This window comes from Thamnophis sirtalis, unplaced genomic scaffold (assembly GCF_051295495.1).
Source record: "Thamnophis sirtalis isolate CommonGarterSnake01/CBP01778 unplaced genomic scaffold, rThaSir2_p1.2 scaffold_10, whole genome shotgun sequence".
In the NCBI taxonomy this organism is placed as follows: Eukaryota; Metazoa; Chordata; class Lepidosauria; order Squamata; family Natricidae; genus Thamnophis; species Thamnophis sirtalis.
In genome coordinates, this window is record NW_028261390.1 from 56,882,214 (window position 1) to 56,899,095 (window position 16,882).

General features: G+C 35.7%; 1 protein-coding gene across 6 annotated transcripts in view; it reads left to right on the forward strand.

The window, feature by feature from the left end:
* Positions 1 to 16,882, forward strand: part of RAPGEF2 (Rap guanine nucleotide exchange factor 2) — a 152,059-nt gene that overhangs the window by 103,526 nt on the left and 31,651 nt on the right. For all 6 annotated transcript variants that reach the window (XM_087724665.1, XM_087724667.1, XM_087724663.1 and 3 more), the window contains 4 exons: positions 3,147 to 3,278; positions 8,990 to 9,167; positions 14,560 to 14,696; positions 16,191 to 16,349. In XM_087724665.1, coding sequence (XP_087580791.1) covers positions 3,147 to 3,278; positions 8,990 to 9,167; positions 14,560 to 14,696; positions 16,191 to 16,349 — 606 coding nt within the window. The remainder of the gene's footprint in view (positions 1 to 3,146; positions 3,279 to 8,989; positions 9,168 to 14,559; positions 14,697 to 16,190; positions 16,350 to 16,882) is intronic.

Below are 16,882 nucleotides of genomic sequence, written 5' to 3' on the forward strand. Positions count from 1 at the left end.
CATTGTGCTTCATGAAGAGGTTATCCTGTACAGAAATAGCCAAGAGGGTGGAATGCCAATGCATCACAGTGAGCAGAGTGGTTGAAAAATACCAAATAACTGGTTAAGTTGATGACAGGCTCCGCTCTGGAAGACCAAGAAAGTCAACAAAACGGCAAGATCGGGCTCTGCAACACATTTCAATGGCTGACAGGAAGCTCACCTCACCTCAGATTACAAGAATTTGGGGTGAAACATGTGATGTAAAAGTGTGCACAAGCACAGTGCATCACAGACTGCTTGCCAGAGAGCTCAAAGGCTGCATGGCTCCAAGTAAACCTTTACTCACAGATGCTCACCGCTCTCGTTGATGTGCATAGGCCAAGAAGTATGCCAAGTGGACTAACAAACAGTGGGCCAAAGTCATCATCACTGATGAGAGCAATTTCTATTTGATTGTGAATAATAAGTATGTCAGAAGATTTCCAGGTGAAGAATTTAGGCCGTACTGCCTGAATCTATCTGTGAAGCATCCATTGAACGTGATGATCTGGGGCTGTATCGCTGCTTCTGGTATTGGTCGGATAAAAATCGTGCAGGGAATCATGAATTCCAAGCGGTATGTTGAAGTCCTGGAAAAGACCATGCTTCCTTCAGTTCAGCAACTTGTAGGGAAGAACTTTTACTTCCAGGATGACAACACTCCTTGTCATCCAGCCAAGTCCATCCAGCAGTGGATGAAGAAGCATGGTATTAGTCAAGTCAGATCCCAATTGAGAACTTGTGGGCCAAAATTGGTTACAAAATAAGCAAGAAGCATCCGAGGACCACGCAGGAGCTGTTTGAATCCATTATTGCAGCCTGACACCGTGTTGTCACCAAAGATCATGTGCAAAACAGTCTATGCCGAAGCGATGCCGCCTGGTGATAAGCAATAATGGCTGGACAATTTCATATTAGTAATCATGTTTCCTTACCTAAACGGTTCTTTTCAGGGCCACAAACAATAAAAATGTTAACAAAAGACTAGCATCGGCCTTAGTAATTGCAACACGTATGCCACTGGGTATGCATCAGTTAATCTGTTTTCATAGTCATTGTAAGCATGCACTGTAAGCATACAAGAAAATTCACAATCCCCATCCAAACAGCACCAAATTGCAAAAAGCTTATGCTTTTCACTTAAAACCACCAGTATTTATTTAAATATAACAATATTTGCATAGCAGTTAGCATAAAATATCATAAAATCAATGGCCTAGCCAAAAAATGTCATAAACTGTAAACCGCAAATCGTGCAGGACTTTTTCACACAGCTGTATATGAGAACATAAGAGAGGAGAAAAATGTGTTTAAACATGCATTGAATGACTATAATACTGTACATTTACTGATCTGATTAAATGCAGACCAAAGATGGAAAGTACTACTATCAATATTAGCTGAATTTCTTTAGGTTCAGCTGGGAAATATCTGTGTTCTTGTTTGAAAATGTCCTTAAGCTCTTTGAATACTTCAATTTGGGAACATTTCAGTTGAGCTGAGCTATGTCTCATTCTGTATACTGTTGTTCAATATTTGTGGTCCAGTCATTATTCCATGCTTGGTTCAGTTCCAAAACCAAAAATGGTCAGAGAAGCAAATTGAGAGGAGGCATAAAATACTTTATTGTGTGTCAAAGAGAGGGTCAGAGTTGCTGGTACTTCTGGAAATTCTAAGTACTGTATTTTTCGGAGTATAAGACACACTGGAGTATAAGACGCAGCAAGATTTTGAAGAGGCAAATTAAAAAAAAAGATTTTTGCACTCTGCAGACCTCCCGAAAACGACCCGTTTTTGGTTTTTTTTTATTTTAAAAAAGGCATGCACAACCTTTAGGAGGCTTGTAGAGTGCTCCTGGGAGCTGCCTCCCCCAAATGAGCAAAAAACAGTAGTTTTTCGCTCATATCTGCCCTCCCCAGCTCCCAGAAGCATTCTGAAAGCTTCCTAAAGGCTATGCATGGCCATTTTGGTGAAGGGGCGGAGTTTCGGGAGGCAAAAAATGCTGTATTCAGTGTATAAGATGCACCCAGATTTTCAGCCTCTTTTTTGAGGGAAAAAGGAGCGTCTTATACTCCGAAAAATACAGTAGCTAAGTTCCCAGGAAATAGAAAAAAATGTACATAAGAATTCTCAATAAATTTGCACATACTTGGTACAAATAAATTTTCAGACAGACACTTTGAAAAATTTATTATTGTTATTGAATACATAAGATTAATTCTTGCCATTAGAGCTTAAAGAAAATATTACATGTTATAGCAGTTTTTAACATGCTTTTTCCAAAATAAAGGTTGGAGAATTTGTAAATCGTGTACTCTTTTTTTTAACAACAATTTTTTAAAATCATACTAATATGTGAGGAACACATGAAAAAGCATTGCTAAGTCTAAAATATTAGTACAGTAAGTCATCAATTTAAAATACCTTAGTTCAGCAGAATGTAAATGTAACAAACAACAAAATTTTCCTGCTAACATCTCAGATAGCAGAAAAAAATCTATTTTATTGATTTGTAAATAAATTTTGATAAATTGTATCAATATATCTTTTGTATAATGATGTTGTTGTTAAACAATGTAAATTGACTGAATATAAATTTTACTGTAATTAATATATAACACATAGCTTTCCCCTGATAAACTGAAGGTTACTGTATTTATAATGACTCTCTGTAGGCATCAGAAAGGATGGATACTTATTCCAGTAACTGAAATATTGTTTCTAGTTCTGTACAAATCATTTATATTTAAAAATTAACAGGGGCTCCACTCATATAAATCAGTACCTGTAATCTTAATTGCACTTATAATACTCCTATCAATTCTAAAACTCGTAATGATTTCAGTAGAAATTACTGCTAAATAGGGCTCATTGAAATGTCTGTTTTAGATATGCATATTCCCTTCTTTGAAAAACAATAAAGGTTGTTGCTGTTTAAGCATAATGAACCTTCAAGATTTTCATCTATGAAGTATTGCATTTTAATATTTCTTCCCATATTCTTAAACCATGGATATACTTAATAATTTGTTCATATCTTAGTAAAAACATTATTGTGAAGTTTTAAAAATTTTATGAAAATCTTTGCCATTAAACCTAAAGATATGTTTCTCTTCTGTCCACAGCTACCTGCAGATTTTACAAAACTGCACCTCACTGACAGTCTCCACCCACAGGTGACCCACGTTTCATCTAGTCATTCAGGATGTAGCATCACTAGTGACTCTGGCAGTAGCAGTTTATCTGATATCTATCAGGTATGCTACACCTGTTTCTCATTCACAATTACAATCTTTACGTTAAATATCCTTGTTGTATTATTTTGCAGATCTAAGCAGAATTGTGAAATCAATCGTGTATTATGTTGATGACAAACAATTACTGACTATCCAAGTAGTAGCAACTAGTACTGAAAATTATTGAAAGATATAATTCACCAGCATATCAAGGATTAGAGGGTATCTGCTTACAGAAATGCTTATGTATCTATCCATTAATTTTCAAGTTATATGAACATGTGTTGGAATTTTGAAGTTGAAAGTTTGATTCATATCTAGTTACAATTATCAGCAAGTATATTGTGGCTAAACACTTTACAGCATGCAGCAGTTATTTTGTCATATATATTTCTATTTGCTTTTGGTAGAAGAAGCTTGTTTGCTTTGACTATTTAATAATTGCCCCAAAAGTCTAAAAGATGTATCATAGAAATACTTTACATGTTTTTGTGTTACTTGTCATACAACTAAACAAACTCAGATTCTTAGCTTATGGTTTTTATGGGGGACCTATTAGATATAAAATAGTAACCCAGAAGTAATTTCAATATTTATAAATGATACCGAGAAAGCTAGTTTCCCATTAAGTGTGAGAAATACAAAGTAGAGTTTCCATTAAGCTGCTGAAAGAGTAGGAAAGTCGGAGAAAAAGATGAATTTTAAAAAAGAGGCTGTAATATCTTCATTCTATCTGAGGACAATCTCCTACTTGATGTGGTTTTAGTCAATGATAGCTATGTTGTGGTTTTATTACTGACTAAGATTAAAACCTTATCAAAAAGTTCATTGCCCAAAAAAGATTGAATTAACTAAGAGTGGAGAACCTGTTTCCAGCCATTATTGTTCCTGCAAACCGATGATTGCATAATAAAGTTATAAAACTTACAGATAATTTCTAGAAGTGCCCCAGTTTTGTAGAATCACTCAACATTTATTCTCTTTATCAGCGAGTATAAATATCGACTGAAGCTAATGAGCTCTTTCTATCTCATTGTTATTAGGAAATATTAGGGTATATGCAAATACATCTCTCCCAACCCAGTTAAGAATATCCTGTGATTAGAGCCTACACATCATGTATTCCAACTTCCAGGCAATTCAGTTTCCACAGTACAAGATACAGTTTTAGACTCTGATATTTGGCCATTCCTTAGATGACTTCAGTCAAGGAGACTCCATTTTATCTTTAAGCAATCTTTCATGTGAAATGTCTCATGCTGTTAGGAAGGTTCTCATACAAGTCAGTTGATAACTGCTTCTCTGCAATTTTAATGTCATGCTATAAAACACTTGTTATCCTTCTGTTTGCAGCTATCCAGTTCTTTTAACTATTTTTCATAGGACTTAGTTTTTATTTGTTGTCATTCTTGTTAATCTTTTTTGGATGTGGGAGTCAGATTAGTCAAGTTTTACATAAATGTGATGTTAAAAACTAAACAAAGTTCTTAATGTGCAAGCTAATTTGTTAAATGAAGAGAACAAAAATCTACTTTATGTTTACTATTTTTTATTCACCCAATTTAAGCATTGGTTTAGTTATAAACCAGAATTTTATGTTACTAACTTACATTCAACTGACAATTGACATCTATATCTTTACAGCTGCTGATAGCTTATCAGTTTTCCCATACCTTATATTCATGGTGATAATAATGAAGTTTTAAAAAGTTTGAGCATGCAGAACTATTTTTGTCATCTTCAGTATTACCTATCCCTTCCACTTGTATGGTTTCAGATTTGATAAACACCCTCTATCTTTTCATCAAAATCTCCCTCAAGATTGAACCACTGCCAGTAATGACTCCTTGTGGATTTAGTTGTTTAATTAGCTGTGAATCTATCTAATGGTAATGGCCTCCAACTCTTCCCCCCTCCTATTTAATCAGCAAGCATATTTTAGAAAATCTCAGGATCAATGTGCTTTGCATTCTAAATATTCACTGCACTAGCTACTGTAAACTTGATGAACCGCTGCTTGCTCTTATTATTATATTTAGTATATGCTCAAACCAGCTAGAACTTTTCCTGACATTAACATCACTTAGATTAGACTGCAGATTTCTGGATGTGTTTCTTTGGGAACATTGACCTACCTTTATTATCATCCAAAACCAGACTCCATAAAAGAGAAGGTGGAGTTGCACTGTATGTAAAGGACCACTATATTGCTACAGAAATACATGAAACCAAAGATGAAAACCTCATAGAATGCATATGGGTCAATAGAAAAAAAAAAGAATGACATTGCCAAAGGTGTATACTACAGGTTACCCAACCAAGCAGAAAAAATAGATGTCCTTTTTGCTAACCAACTAACAAATATATATAGGAAACACAAATATATGTAGGAAACACACTACAATAGTAATGGGGGACTTAACTTACCCTAACATCAATTGGAAGATAATTCTGCACAGTGAGAAATCAAATAGATTCCTGACCAACCTAGATAACAACTTTGTTGTCCAAAAGTTAGAGGAGAGAACTGGAGGGACAACCATACTGGACTCAACTCTTACAAACAGAGAAGAAGTGATAGAGGGGTTGAAACTGCAGAAACCGTGGATGAAAGTGACCATGTCATACTGGAATTCAACATAATGCAAACACAAGCAATAGATCATAATGATATGAGAGTCATAGATTTTAAAAGACTGATTTTAACAAACTCAGAGAGAACTTGGGAAAGATTCCTTGGATGAAAATCCTAAAGGGGAAAACAAGAAGCTTGGGAAACACTGAAAAATATGATCATAAAAGCCCAGTCCAGCATAATACCACTGAAAAAGAAAAACAAGATATCCAAGAAGAAACCAGCATGATTGCACAAAGATCTCTCTGACAAATAGAAAGACAAAAAGGACAAGTTAAAAAAAAATAGAAAGAGGGACACATAACTGTTCTGACCCCCTCCTCCGTCCAGTAACGAATGCCGAGACAAGTTTAACTGGAATGTACTTTAATTAGCAAAACACCAAAACCTCGGGAGCTGAAAGCCAAGCATAACAAACAGATAAGGACCTTGGCAGCAACTCAGACAAACTCAGGCAGCAATAAACACAGATAAGACTTGGCAGCAATCCAGCCTGCCAAGCTCTCAGTACTGTCCTCCGACATTCAATCCTGCGTTGACTTCTACAAAGAGGGCTGTGTGCACAAGTAGCTTTTATAGTCTGGATAGGAGCCTAATGACCACCAGCTGAGTGCAATTACCTCCTGTAATTACATAATTGTTCTTGATGCTGAGTAGCTCTTCGATGGCGTGCATCCAGGAACAACTCACTGCTGGTTTCTGGATCACTCTCCTTTGTCTCCTCCCCACTGGTCCAAGGCTCAGGCGCCACCTGGTGGCCAACCAGTCTCTCTGCACCATGCTCGGAGTCAGAACCCTGTCCAGGGTCCTCCACATCCTCTAAGGCTGATTCATAGGGCCCCTCACTGTTGGAGTCTGGTGGCAGCTCCAACGGCTCCTGCTGGGCCACAACACATAACTAAGGCAGAATATTAGCAGATAGCCAGAATCTGCAAAGATGAAGTCAGGAAATCAAAGACTCAGAATGAACAAAGTCAAAGATAATTTTAAAAAAAGTTTCTTCCAACATATAAATAACAATAAAAAAAAATCAATGAAACAGCCGGTCCACTAAAGAGAGAAGATGGCAAGGAAGTAACAGGCAGCAGAGAGAAAACAGAACTGCTTAACTCATTCTTTGAATCAGTCTTCATGCAAAAAGAAATTATAGCACAATCTACCAAAAACATAACTGTAAGAGATAGACTAGAAATAAAAGTTAAAATAAGAAAAAAAATGGTAAGAGAACACCTGTCTGATCTTGATGAATACAAATCACTAGGATCTGATAGAAAAATTGCGGAGCACCGGGGAACTACCAGAGGACTGGAAAAGAGCTGATGTGGTTCCCATCTTCAAAAAAAAAGGGGGGGGGAACAGACTCAGGAAACTACAGACCAATCCAGCCTAACATCAATACCCGGGAAGATAGTGGAAAAGATAATAAAAAACAGATCTGCTAACATCTAGAAACAAGCAAAGCAATAACTAAGAGTCAACATGGGTTTGTTAAAAGTAGATCATGCCAAACCAGTCTTATTTCATTCTTCAACATAATGACGAAATTAGTAGACCAGTGAAATACTGTAGACATAATATACTTGGACATCAGCTATGCATTTGACAAAGTAGACCACAACCTACTTCTTGGTAAGCTAGAAAAAAGTGGGATAGATAGTATTCATCACCAGATGGATTTGTAACTGGCTGACAAACAATACTCAACGAGTAGTCTTTAATGGTACTATGTCTATATAGAGGGAAATAAGCAGTGTTACCACAAGATTCTGTCTTAGGCCCAGTACTTTTCAATATCTTCATAAACAACTTAGATGAGGGAATAGAAGGGGAATTAACCAAATTTGCAGATGATACTAAGCTGGCACGAATAGCCAACACCCAAGATCCGTGATGGCGAACCTATGCGTGCCGGAAGTGGCACACAGAGCCATCATTCCAGGAATGCCAGCCATCACCCATTGCTCTTCCAGGTTCTGACCTGCACACTCACATCAGCCAGCTGGTCTTTGTGCGCATATTTGTATGTCAGAAACTGGAAGCTCAGCTTCCCGGCACATGCCTGCCTGCCAGGGAACTGCTCTTCCGGTTTCCGGTGCTTCCCTGTGTGCGCTCCTGTTTCGGCACTCAGTACTGAATAGGTCCGCTAACACTGCCCTAGATGTTAAGCTCAAGATCCAGATGGATCTTGACATATTTGAACACTGGGCCCTGTGTAACAAAATGAAATTCAATGTAGAGAAAAGTAAAGTCTTACACTTAGGCAAGAAAAACCCAAAGTACATGTATAGATACCAGGCTTAATAGCAGTAACTGAGAGAGGGATCATGTATTCTTAATAGACAGCCAATTAAATATGAGCCAACAGTGTGTGATGGCAGTCTAAAAAAGCCAGTGCAATCCTAAGTTGAATTCTATTTTTATATTTTTAATTAATAAAATTGAAAAAAAATAAACTTCCATTTTTCTTATATCTCTACAGTATTTAGTAATTTCTGTTGTTTAAAAAAAATAGGAAAGTGGTCTGGGAAGTTATAAATGGAAAAATCAGTCAATTGGGCATTGGTTATGGGTTGAAAAAATGGTTGAGAAATCCCAGAAAAGGAGCATTGGGCAGAACGAATGAGCAGCTGTCAGGCCATAAAGCTGAGAATGAAAAATTAGTGTCTGTATAGCTATAATAGGTAGTGGCAGGTTGTGATGTCTGGGATTCTTGTTGAGATAGGAGAGGATTTGCGGCTGCATGTGCTACCACTGATCTAGTATACTCGTATATCCCATTGTACTTCAACAATAACAACAACAACAAAACCTTTGAGGGCTGTAGATATCTTTAATAAAATTATCAACATAAATATATCTCAAAACATAAAAGTGATTTATTGAAATATAATCTTTTCAAATATCACTGCTGCTTCTGAACTTTCACTGAAGTAAGTTTGGTCCTTAATATTTACGACATGTTGGGTTTTTTACTTTAGGACTTATTTTCACAAACATCTGAATAAAAAGTAACACATCAAATCCATTAATTTAATGTTTTGATAACATCATAGAAATCCTACAATCCTTTGTTCTAAACTTTATATTCTCATTTTAGGCCACAGAAAGTGAAGCTGGTGACATGGACCTGAGTGGATTACCAGAAACAGCAGTAGATTCTGAAGATGATGATGATGAAGAAGATATTGAGAGAGCTTCTGATCCTTTGATGAGCAGAGATATTGTTAGAGACTGTCTAGAAAAAGATCCAATAGACAGGACAGATGATGATATTGGTAAGCTACCGTTGACACCAAAAAGAAGGAAAGGAGGATATAAAAACTGAAAAACTTTTGATGAAATATTTTCTGTTTCAGAATGTAACTGAAGCAAATTATTTCCATGAATCAAAATAGATTTAGATTTAGATTTAGATACTATATTTGTATGCCGCCCTTTTCCCTGAGGGGACTCAGGGCGGCTCACAATTCAGGGGGAGGGAAAGACAAACAAATAGAATTAACAGAACAAACTAAAATGAAATGAAATGAACATGTATGTGCATGCAGTGATAAAACCTGTTGGCTTTCCCACCCCATTCTCTCCATTTCTATCACATTCAGTCTTTACTGAAAATATTTAAGGATTCGTATTTTTTGCTTCAGAAGTTTTCAGTGGTAGGAGTAGAGCTTGAAATACACTAGAACTTTAAGCATTTAAGTTTAGTTTCTCGCGCACAGACATACATGCATATATAAAATTAAAAAGGTCAATAAAACTAATGCAAACCAATATAAAGTAGGAAAAAGAAAAGAAATCAATGAGAAAGCTTAACGTGCAAGAAACATAAAAGTAAAAAAAAATATAAAAGAAAGAAAAAAGGTACATAGAAGTGGCTTCCAATCTTCACAGCAGTTATAAGTACAATTATAAATGTATGTCTTTCTCTATGGTTATAACATGATGGTCTTTCTATAATGTATTGTGTTTGCTCATCAAAACCATAAATCATAAGCTCATTTTTTTTTCTTTTTTATGAAAAAAAGTCATAAGAGGTTTCCAGTGAGCAATAAAATTATTTTTCCTCATAGAGAAGTCAATTTAGCTATCTTGGCAACCTTCAGCAACCATTCCTCCATTTTGAGTAATATTGAAACTTTCTGTCTTTGTGCATACAACAATCTAGCTGCAGTTATGATTTTTAAAAACCAAGTTTCATGACTTTTTTCACATCTATTTCAAAAGAAAAAGCTTATGGTTTTAATTGTATATTAATCTTTAAAAGCATCTGAATCAGTATATCTATTTGAATCCAAAATTTTATAGTTTTTTATACATCTACTAAACATGATAAAATATTCTTATTGTTCACATTTCTAATCTTGGGGTGACTTTGTACATTCTAGAAAATTTCTCTGATGACATACAGTATACCAACAGTATAGAATTTTATAAAAATTATCTTTAAGATTATAGCATAGTGCAAATTTCAATCTTTTCAACCATATATTTTTCTATTGTTGCCCCTGTATATTTGTCCCACCTGTATATTGTCCCACCAAAATTTTAAGCATACTGTATCATACATTATTTCCCCTGTTGTTCTTTTAAAATTTAAATACAATTATATTTTATCAATTACATATTTATCATTTGTACATAATTCTGTTTCACACTCAGTCTTACAATGTTCAAAGCCATACATTCTTTTATCTACTTTAAATATTTTTAATAACTGTAAGTAAAAAAATTCTGACAATTATATCAACCTACCACCAATTTTATTGACTTTATTTTACTTTCCTATTGACAACATTCTAATATTTCTTTGAGAACTTAGCTATTTGTATTTGCTTCTTAACTTGCCTATAAAATGATTCTTATTCTTAAAGCCATAAGGGTATTTTCAGGCACACCTGGATTTGTATCTATTCTATATTCTCAGTATGGCACCTCTAACAAAATGATTATAAAAAGGCACATTAACATTGCCTTTGTTGAACCACAAACATCTATGCCACTTAAATATCAGATTGTGCCCTTATATTCCAAAGCAGCACTCTCTGTTTCAAACAAGGTAAAAAATACAGTTTCAAATCAGGTAGACCTGCAATGTGCTCTACATGGGGCTGCCCTTGAAGAGCATCCGGCGACTTCAGCTAGTCCAGAATGCGGCCGCGCGAGTGATTGTGGGCGCACCACGGTTCGCCCACATAACACCTATCCTCCGTGAGCTGCGCTGGCTACCTGTTGATCTCCGGGTGCGCTTCAAGGTGCTACTTACCACCCATAAAGCCCTCCATGGTAGTGGATCTGAGTACTTGAGAGACCGCCTCCTGCCAATTACCTCCCTTCGACCTATTAGATCGCACAGATTAGGCCTCCTCCGAGTTCCATCCGCCAGTCAGTGCCGACTGGCGACTACGCGGAGGAGAGCCTTTTCAGTAGTAGCTCCAACCCTTTGGAACGATCTCCCCGTGGAGATTCGCACCCTCACCACCGTCCAGACCTTCCGCACAGCCCTTAAGATCTGGCTATCCCGTCAGGCCTGGGGATAAAGATTTTAATCCGCCCCACCCGAATGTTGAATGAAAGTTGTGTTTTATTTTTTTATTTTTTTATTCACGTACTGTCTTATGTTTTGTCTTGCACACCCCCTCCCATGAATTGTAAGCCGCCCTGAGTCCCCTCAGGGAAAAGGGCGGCCTATAAATAATAAATAAAATAAAAAAAAAAAAATCAAAATCAAACCTCAAGCCCCCTCTTTCCTTTGCAATTTGTAGCACCTTATATTTAACTCATTTTGTTTGACCAAATTTAAATATACTCTTCTGTCACTTTTTAAATGGTAGATCAATTTTCAAGACAGGTTTTGTCTAAAACAAAATCATTAATCTAAGCAAGACATTCATTTTTATCACAGAAATTTTCTTCACAATGACAGTTGTAGTTTTCCCCATCTCCCATCTAAAAATGTTTTTAGCTTCATTTCATGTTGTAATAGTTATTTTGAAATAACATGGTTTACATTTGCCATGGTGATAATCAGATCTGTTATATTCTCTTATTTGCCAGTTCTGCTTGATCTGTATTTTTAATATCTACTTCTATTTGGTAATCTTGAAACTTGCTAATGCACCAAATTCTTTTAATTTCCCCTTTAATGTTTCAATTCCCTTTAACGGATCTTCCCAAATCAACACCAAGTCAATCTTTACCAGCCAATGCCACCTGGCTATTACCTGGGGGAGGGCCTTCTCTGTGGCAGCTCCGGCCCTCTGGAATGAACTCCCCGCAGGGATTCGGACCCTCACCTCTCTCCAGGCCTTCCGAAAAGCCGTCAAAACCTGGCTTTGCCGGCAGGCCTGGGGGTGATGAGTTCCCTCCCCTCTCGACATGTATGGTTGCGCGACTGTTGTCTACTTTTATTATTTGTATTTTGTCTTTTATGTTCCCCCTTTTTTTCCCCCCTTGAATTGTTCGCCGCCCTGAGTCTTCCCGGAGAAGGGCGGCATACAAATAATACAATACAATACAATACAATACTTTAATTTACAAGTTTATTTTGTAATCTTTGCTCCCACAATCCTGTCATCTTGTCTTATGTCTTTGTCCAGTATTTCATGCTGGCCTGCTTTGTTTTTTTGTATTTCACATGTTTTGTTAGACTGCTATTAATAACTATTTGTGCTTTCTGTGAAGTGTAAATCAATCTTACCCATTTTTAAAGTACTCTCCAAAATTCATAATAGTTCAAAATCTTGTACAGGAAAGCACAGTTCAAACTGTCAAAGGTTTTTCCCCCCCTGAATCTAAGAATATCAGTGCAGTTTGTTTTTCATTATGATGATTCAAGTATTCCAGAATATTTTAAGGTTGTGCTTTTAACTGTTGTTTTTTTTTCTGTAAACACATTGATACGTATGAACAAACTCTCGCAAAATTATTTTCAGTTTGCCAGCTAAAGTTCTTGTGAATAACTTGTAGTCAGTATTCAATAATGATACTGGTCTACAGTTTCTTGTTAAAGTCAACATTTGTCCCTCTTTAGGCGTTAATGGTATTTTGGCCTCTTTCCAAATTTCTGCATCTTTCTTCCTTATGAGTTCATTATGTTTTATAAAGGTTGTAAAAGTTCATCCTCAAAACAATTATAATAAGAACCTGATAATTCATATAGTCCAGGCACTGCTCTTGATTTAATATTTTTATAGCTTCAGAATCTTCCCCTATAGGTCCATTCATAATCTCTCTGCTTCTCTGTAATCCTTCATAAATTTTCTTTGAATTTTATCTTTTTTTTTTCTCAGAGAGATGTCATTTCCTTTATAGAACTTGGAATAATATTGATGAAATACTTTTTGTGTGGCTGTATCCATTAATACAATACCTGCCTCTTGTACTTTCAATTCATTTTGTTTTCCTTTTTTTGTAATTTATATGCCAACCATTCCCTTGCTTTGTTTGCAAACTCAGTTTATTTTTTGGTTTATATATTTTGTTTTTATTTTATTTCTTCTATTGTTAAGTTACAGTTTTTTTAAAGCTGGGGAATCAGGCAACATTTATTATCTATAGAATTCATTATCTATACAACTAGTAGTATAGTTTTTATTATCTATACTATTAAGATTCTTGTATCTGTAACTTTTAGATGGGCAAAACAATGCATCATGGGGCAAAACTTTTTCACACAAAATACCTCAAATGGGCTAACTTACAAAATGTGTCAGACTCCAGAATCCATTACGTCTCTGGAATTTTAAAGAACTTTCCCAATACATTAGAGGCTCTGCTATTGTTGAAGATATTGAGGAAGCTGATAAGGAATCTGATAGCCCTAAATTAATAACACAACAGGTCAAGAAGTATCTAGGTATTTTTATTATTAAAATAAAATTTATATTTAATAACATGAAAAATATCAAGGGGAATATATTTTTCCATGTCTGTTCTATGAACCAAAATTATCAGAAGATTATAATGATAAGTAATAATATAAAAATATAAGTATAGTCAATTCGCAATTTAATGGGTTTATATGCCGCCCAATCCCAGGGGACTCAGGGTGGCTTACAAACACGAATGAAATAAAATAACACACAGGGGGAGAATACAAACAATACAAACAGTATTAAAAACACAACATACATCTGGTTTAATTGGGGGTTGAACTTGATTTGAATCAGGTCAAATAACATTTATGAATCTTCTAAAACATTAAATGCTTTTGGGATGTGTGTGGAAACATATTTGCTTCCTTGCTATAAATCACTCTCAGCATTCTAAATAAAAAGCAAGATCATAATCTTACATATGACAGAATATACATTTTTTTCAGCAAGTATAACATTCTATTAAGATAAAACTGATCTGAATGCCAATAATGTCTGTCAGTAAGTGGGCTCTATTAACCTAATATATGCCCAATATGCTAGAAAGGTACATGCACCTAGAAACATGCCAGGTATTTGATTCATGAAATTTGTTTTTTTTCTGAATATGATTCATTTATTTTTTTAAAAATTGTAAAATGGCTTATTTTTATTTTTAATATTAGTTTAAACAGTTTGTGGCAATTGTAAACTATGACATGGAATATATAATACGATAGATGGAATATTTTTAATTACCTTTAGTAAGATTACATTGCATATACATATATAACTGCTATATTTTCTTTTCTAGAACAACTCTTGGAATTCATGCATCAATTACCAGCTTTTGCTAACATGACAATGTCAGTGAGAAGAGAACTCTGTGCTGTGATGGTATTTGCAGTTGTAGAAAGAGCAGGAACCATTGTTCTAAATGATGGAGAAGAAGTAAGTAGTATTTGTAGCTTCTTCTCAAAGTAACATTAAATTTATTTCATTTTACTTCATATAATAAATAAATAATTCATAAAAATCATAGATACATTACTGAACATAAAATACATGCATTGGGTTACAATATTAACATTAAAATGATCAATACACCATTTTTGTATGTATTATGGAAATGAATTTCTTCATTCAAATATAAATAAATTTCTGAGTAGATACCACAGGTAATTTGAAATGTATGTGATTAAAATACTGGGATTCTCTATCCAGATCTTACTTTGTGTAGATTATAGCAGAAGTAAATCTAACTGTAGATAAGCAGTGTGTTTGTAAAGCACAACTATATGACTTTGTGACAGCAATTCCTACAGTTCTGGCTCCCATTGTTAATTGAATGCCATAATCATTAGATGAGACAACTTTCTGCTGGCTTCCCACAGCCAAAATCAGCTTGCAACTAAAAGTTACAAGTTCCAGGCTGGCAGGCAGGCTGAGGGAAGGATCAAGGGCAGAGCTGGGTTTCTGCCAGTTCATCCCAGATCGGGCGAACCAGTAGTGGTGGCAGCGGGAGGCTCCATCCACCCCATCCCCCAGACATTTCTGCAAACAGGTAGTAAAATAAATTGAAACTCACCAATGAGCAATGGGGTGTATGGGAGAGAATCAGGTAGGGGTATGCCAATGCAGGGGAGGGTATGAGAGGATGCATGAGAGATGTGGAATGGGTTGAAGTGGATACAAGAGTGTGTGCAAGTGATATAACATGAGTCAGGGACAGTGCATAAATATGTGAGGGTGTGTGAGAGAAGTTTGTGTCAGGACATGAAGAGGAATCATAGGTCGGGGAAAATGCAGCATAGGTCAAGAAAAGTGCATGAGAATGCAAGGGAGTACATCAGAGGCGAGACGTGGGTTGCACAGGTGCTACAGGAGAGTGAGTGGCTACTATGTTGTAAGTGCAGAGGGACTAAGGTAGGGTACAGTGTGTGAGCCCAGTGACATGGGACATTCATTGCCAGCTTCCCCATTGATTTCTGGGGAAGCCTGCAGAAAAAGTTGCAAATGGCAATCATGTCATCATGGAGTGGTGCAGCCATTTGTAAATATGTATCAGTTGGCAAGCATTCACGTTCAGATCACGGGGTGCTGGGATGGCCAGAACTCTGAGGACTGGTTATAATTATAATTCATTGCTGCCGTAACTTCGAACATATGAATGTCCATATATTGGGGACTACCTATTACTTTATTTACCCAGGAAATAGCTCAGAAATGAGACCAGAATATCGTTGGGTATCTTTATTTTTTGTCGACTGAATGTGTAAATTGTTAGGTATTTAATTGGACTTAAAGCACACTCATCTTCACCTAAAAATTTGTATTCTATTTGATTCAGTGTATTGTTTTTTCCCTATTTGCAAGCATTTATTAGAAGAAAACTGATAATGTAGTTTTATCTTGCTTATCTGAAATAATGTGCTTTGTTTTTAGCTTGATTCCTGGTCTGTTATTTTGAATGGTTCTGTAGAAGTAACATATCCAGATGGAAGAACAGAAATATTATGCATGGGAAACAGTTTTGGTGTTTCTCCTACTATGGACAAAGAATATATGAAAGGAATCATGAGAACCAAAGTGGATGACTGCCAGGTAGAATTCAAAATCTGAGTGAACCATTAGAAGAGTTTACAAATTTATTATGATTGGACATTATTAAATCTCTGTGCCTTTTGTGTTTCACCCCACTGTCGCCAGAAATAGACTTTTGTCCTTTGTTTTCAATTATCAGTTTCCTCCCATGTCTCTTGAATAACCTTCTATATATACAGATTACAGACTTCCTAGTTGTCTGAATCTTACTACATCTATATATCAATATGTTCTTGGAGCCACCATTCATAAGTGTATATGTGTTTGTTATAATTCTCCAGAAAAACTCTATATTTTTTTCAGAAATGCATTGTATTTTCTTTAACATTTCCTAAGTAGGCACTTCCCTCTGCATGATTAATTTCCCACCTAGCTCAGGTGAAAAGTCTACACATCTGGAAAATGCCATATTTGCATTGAAATTTGTTTATTCGAGAAAAGGAAGGGATTGGTAATATGAGATTGTTGTGATAGTATTTATTCAAATTGAATTAATTATTGATGCATTCTCATAAGCAAGAAACCTAATACAG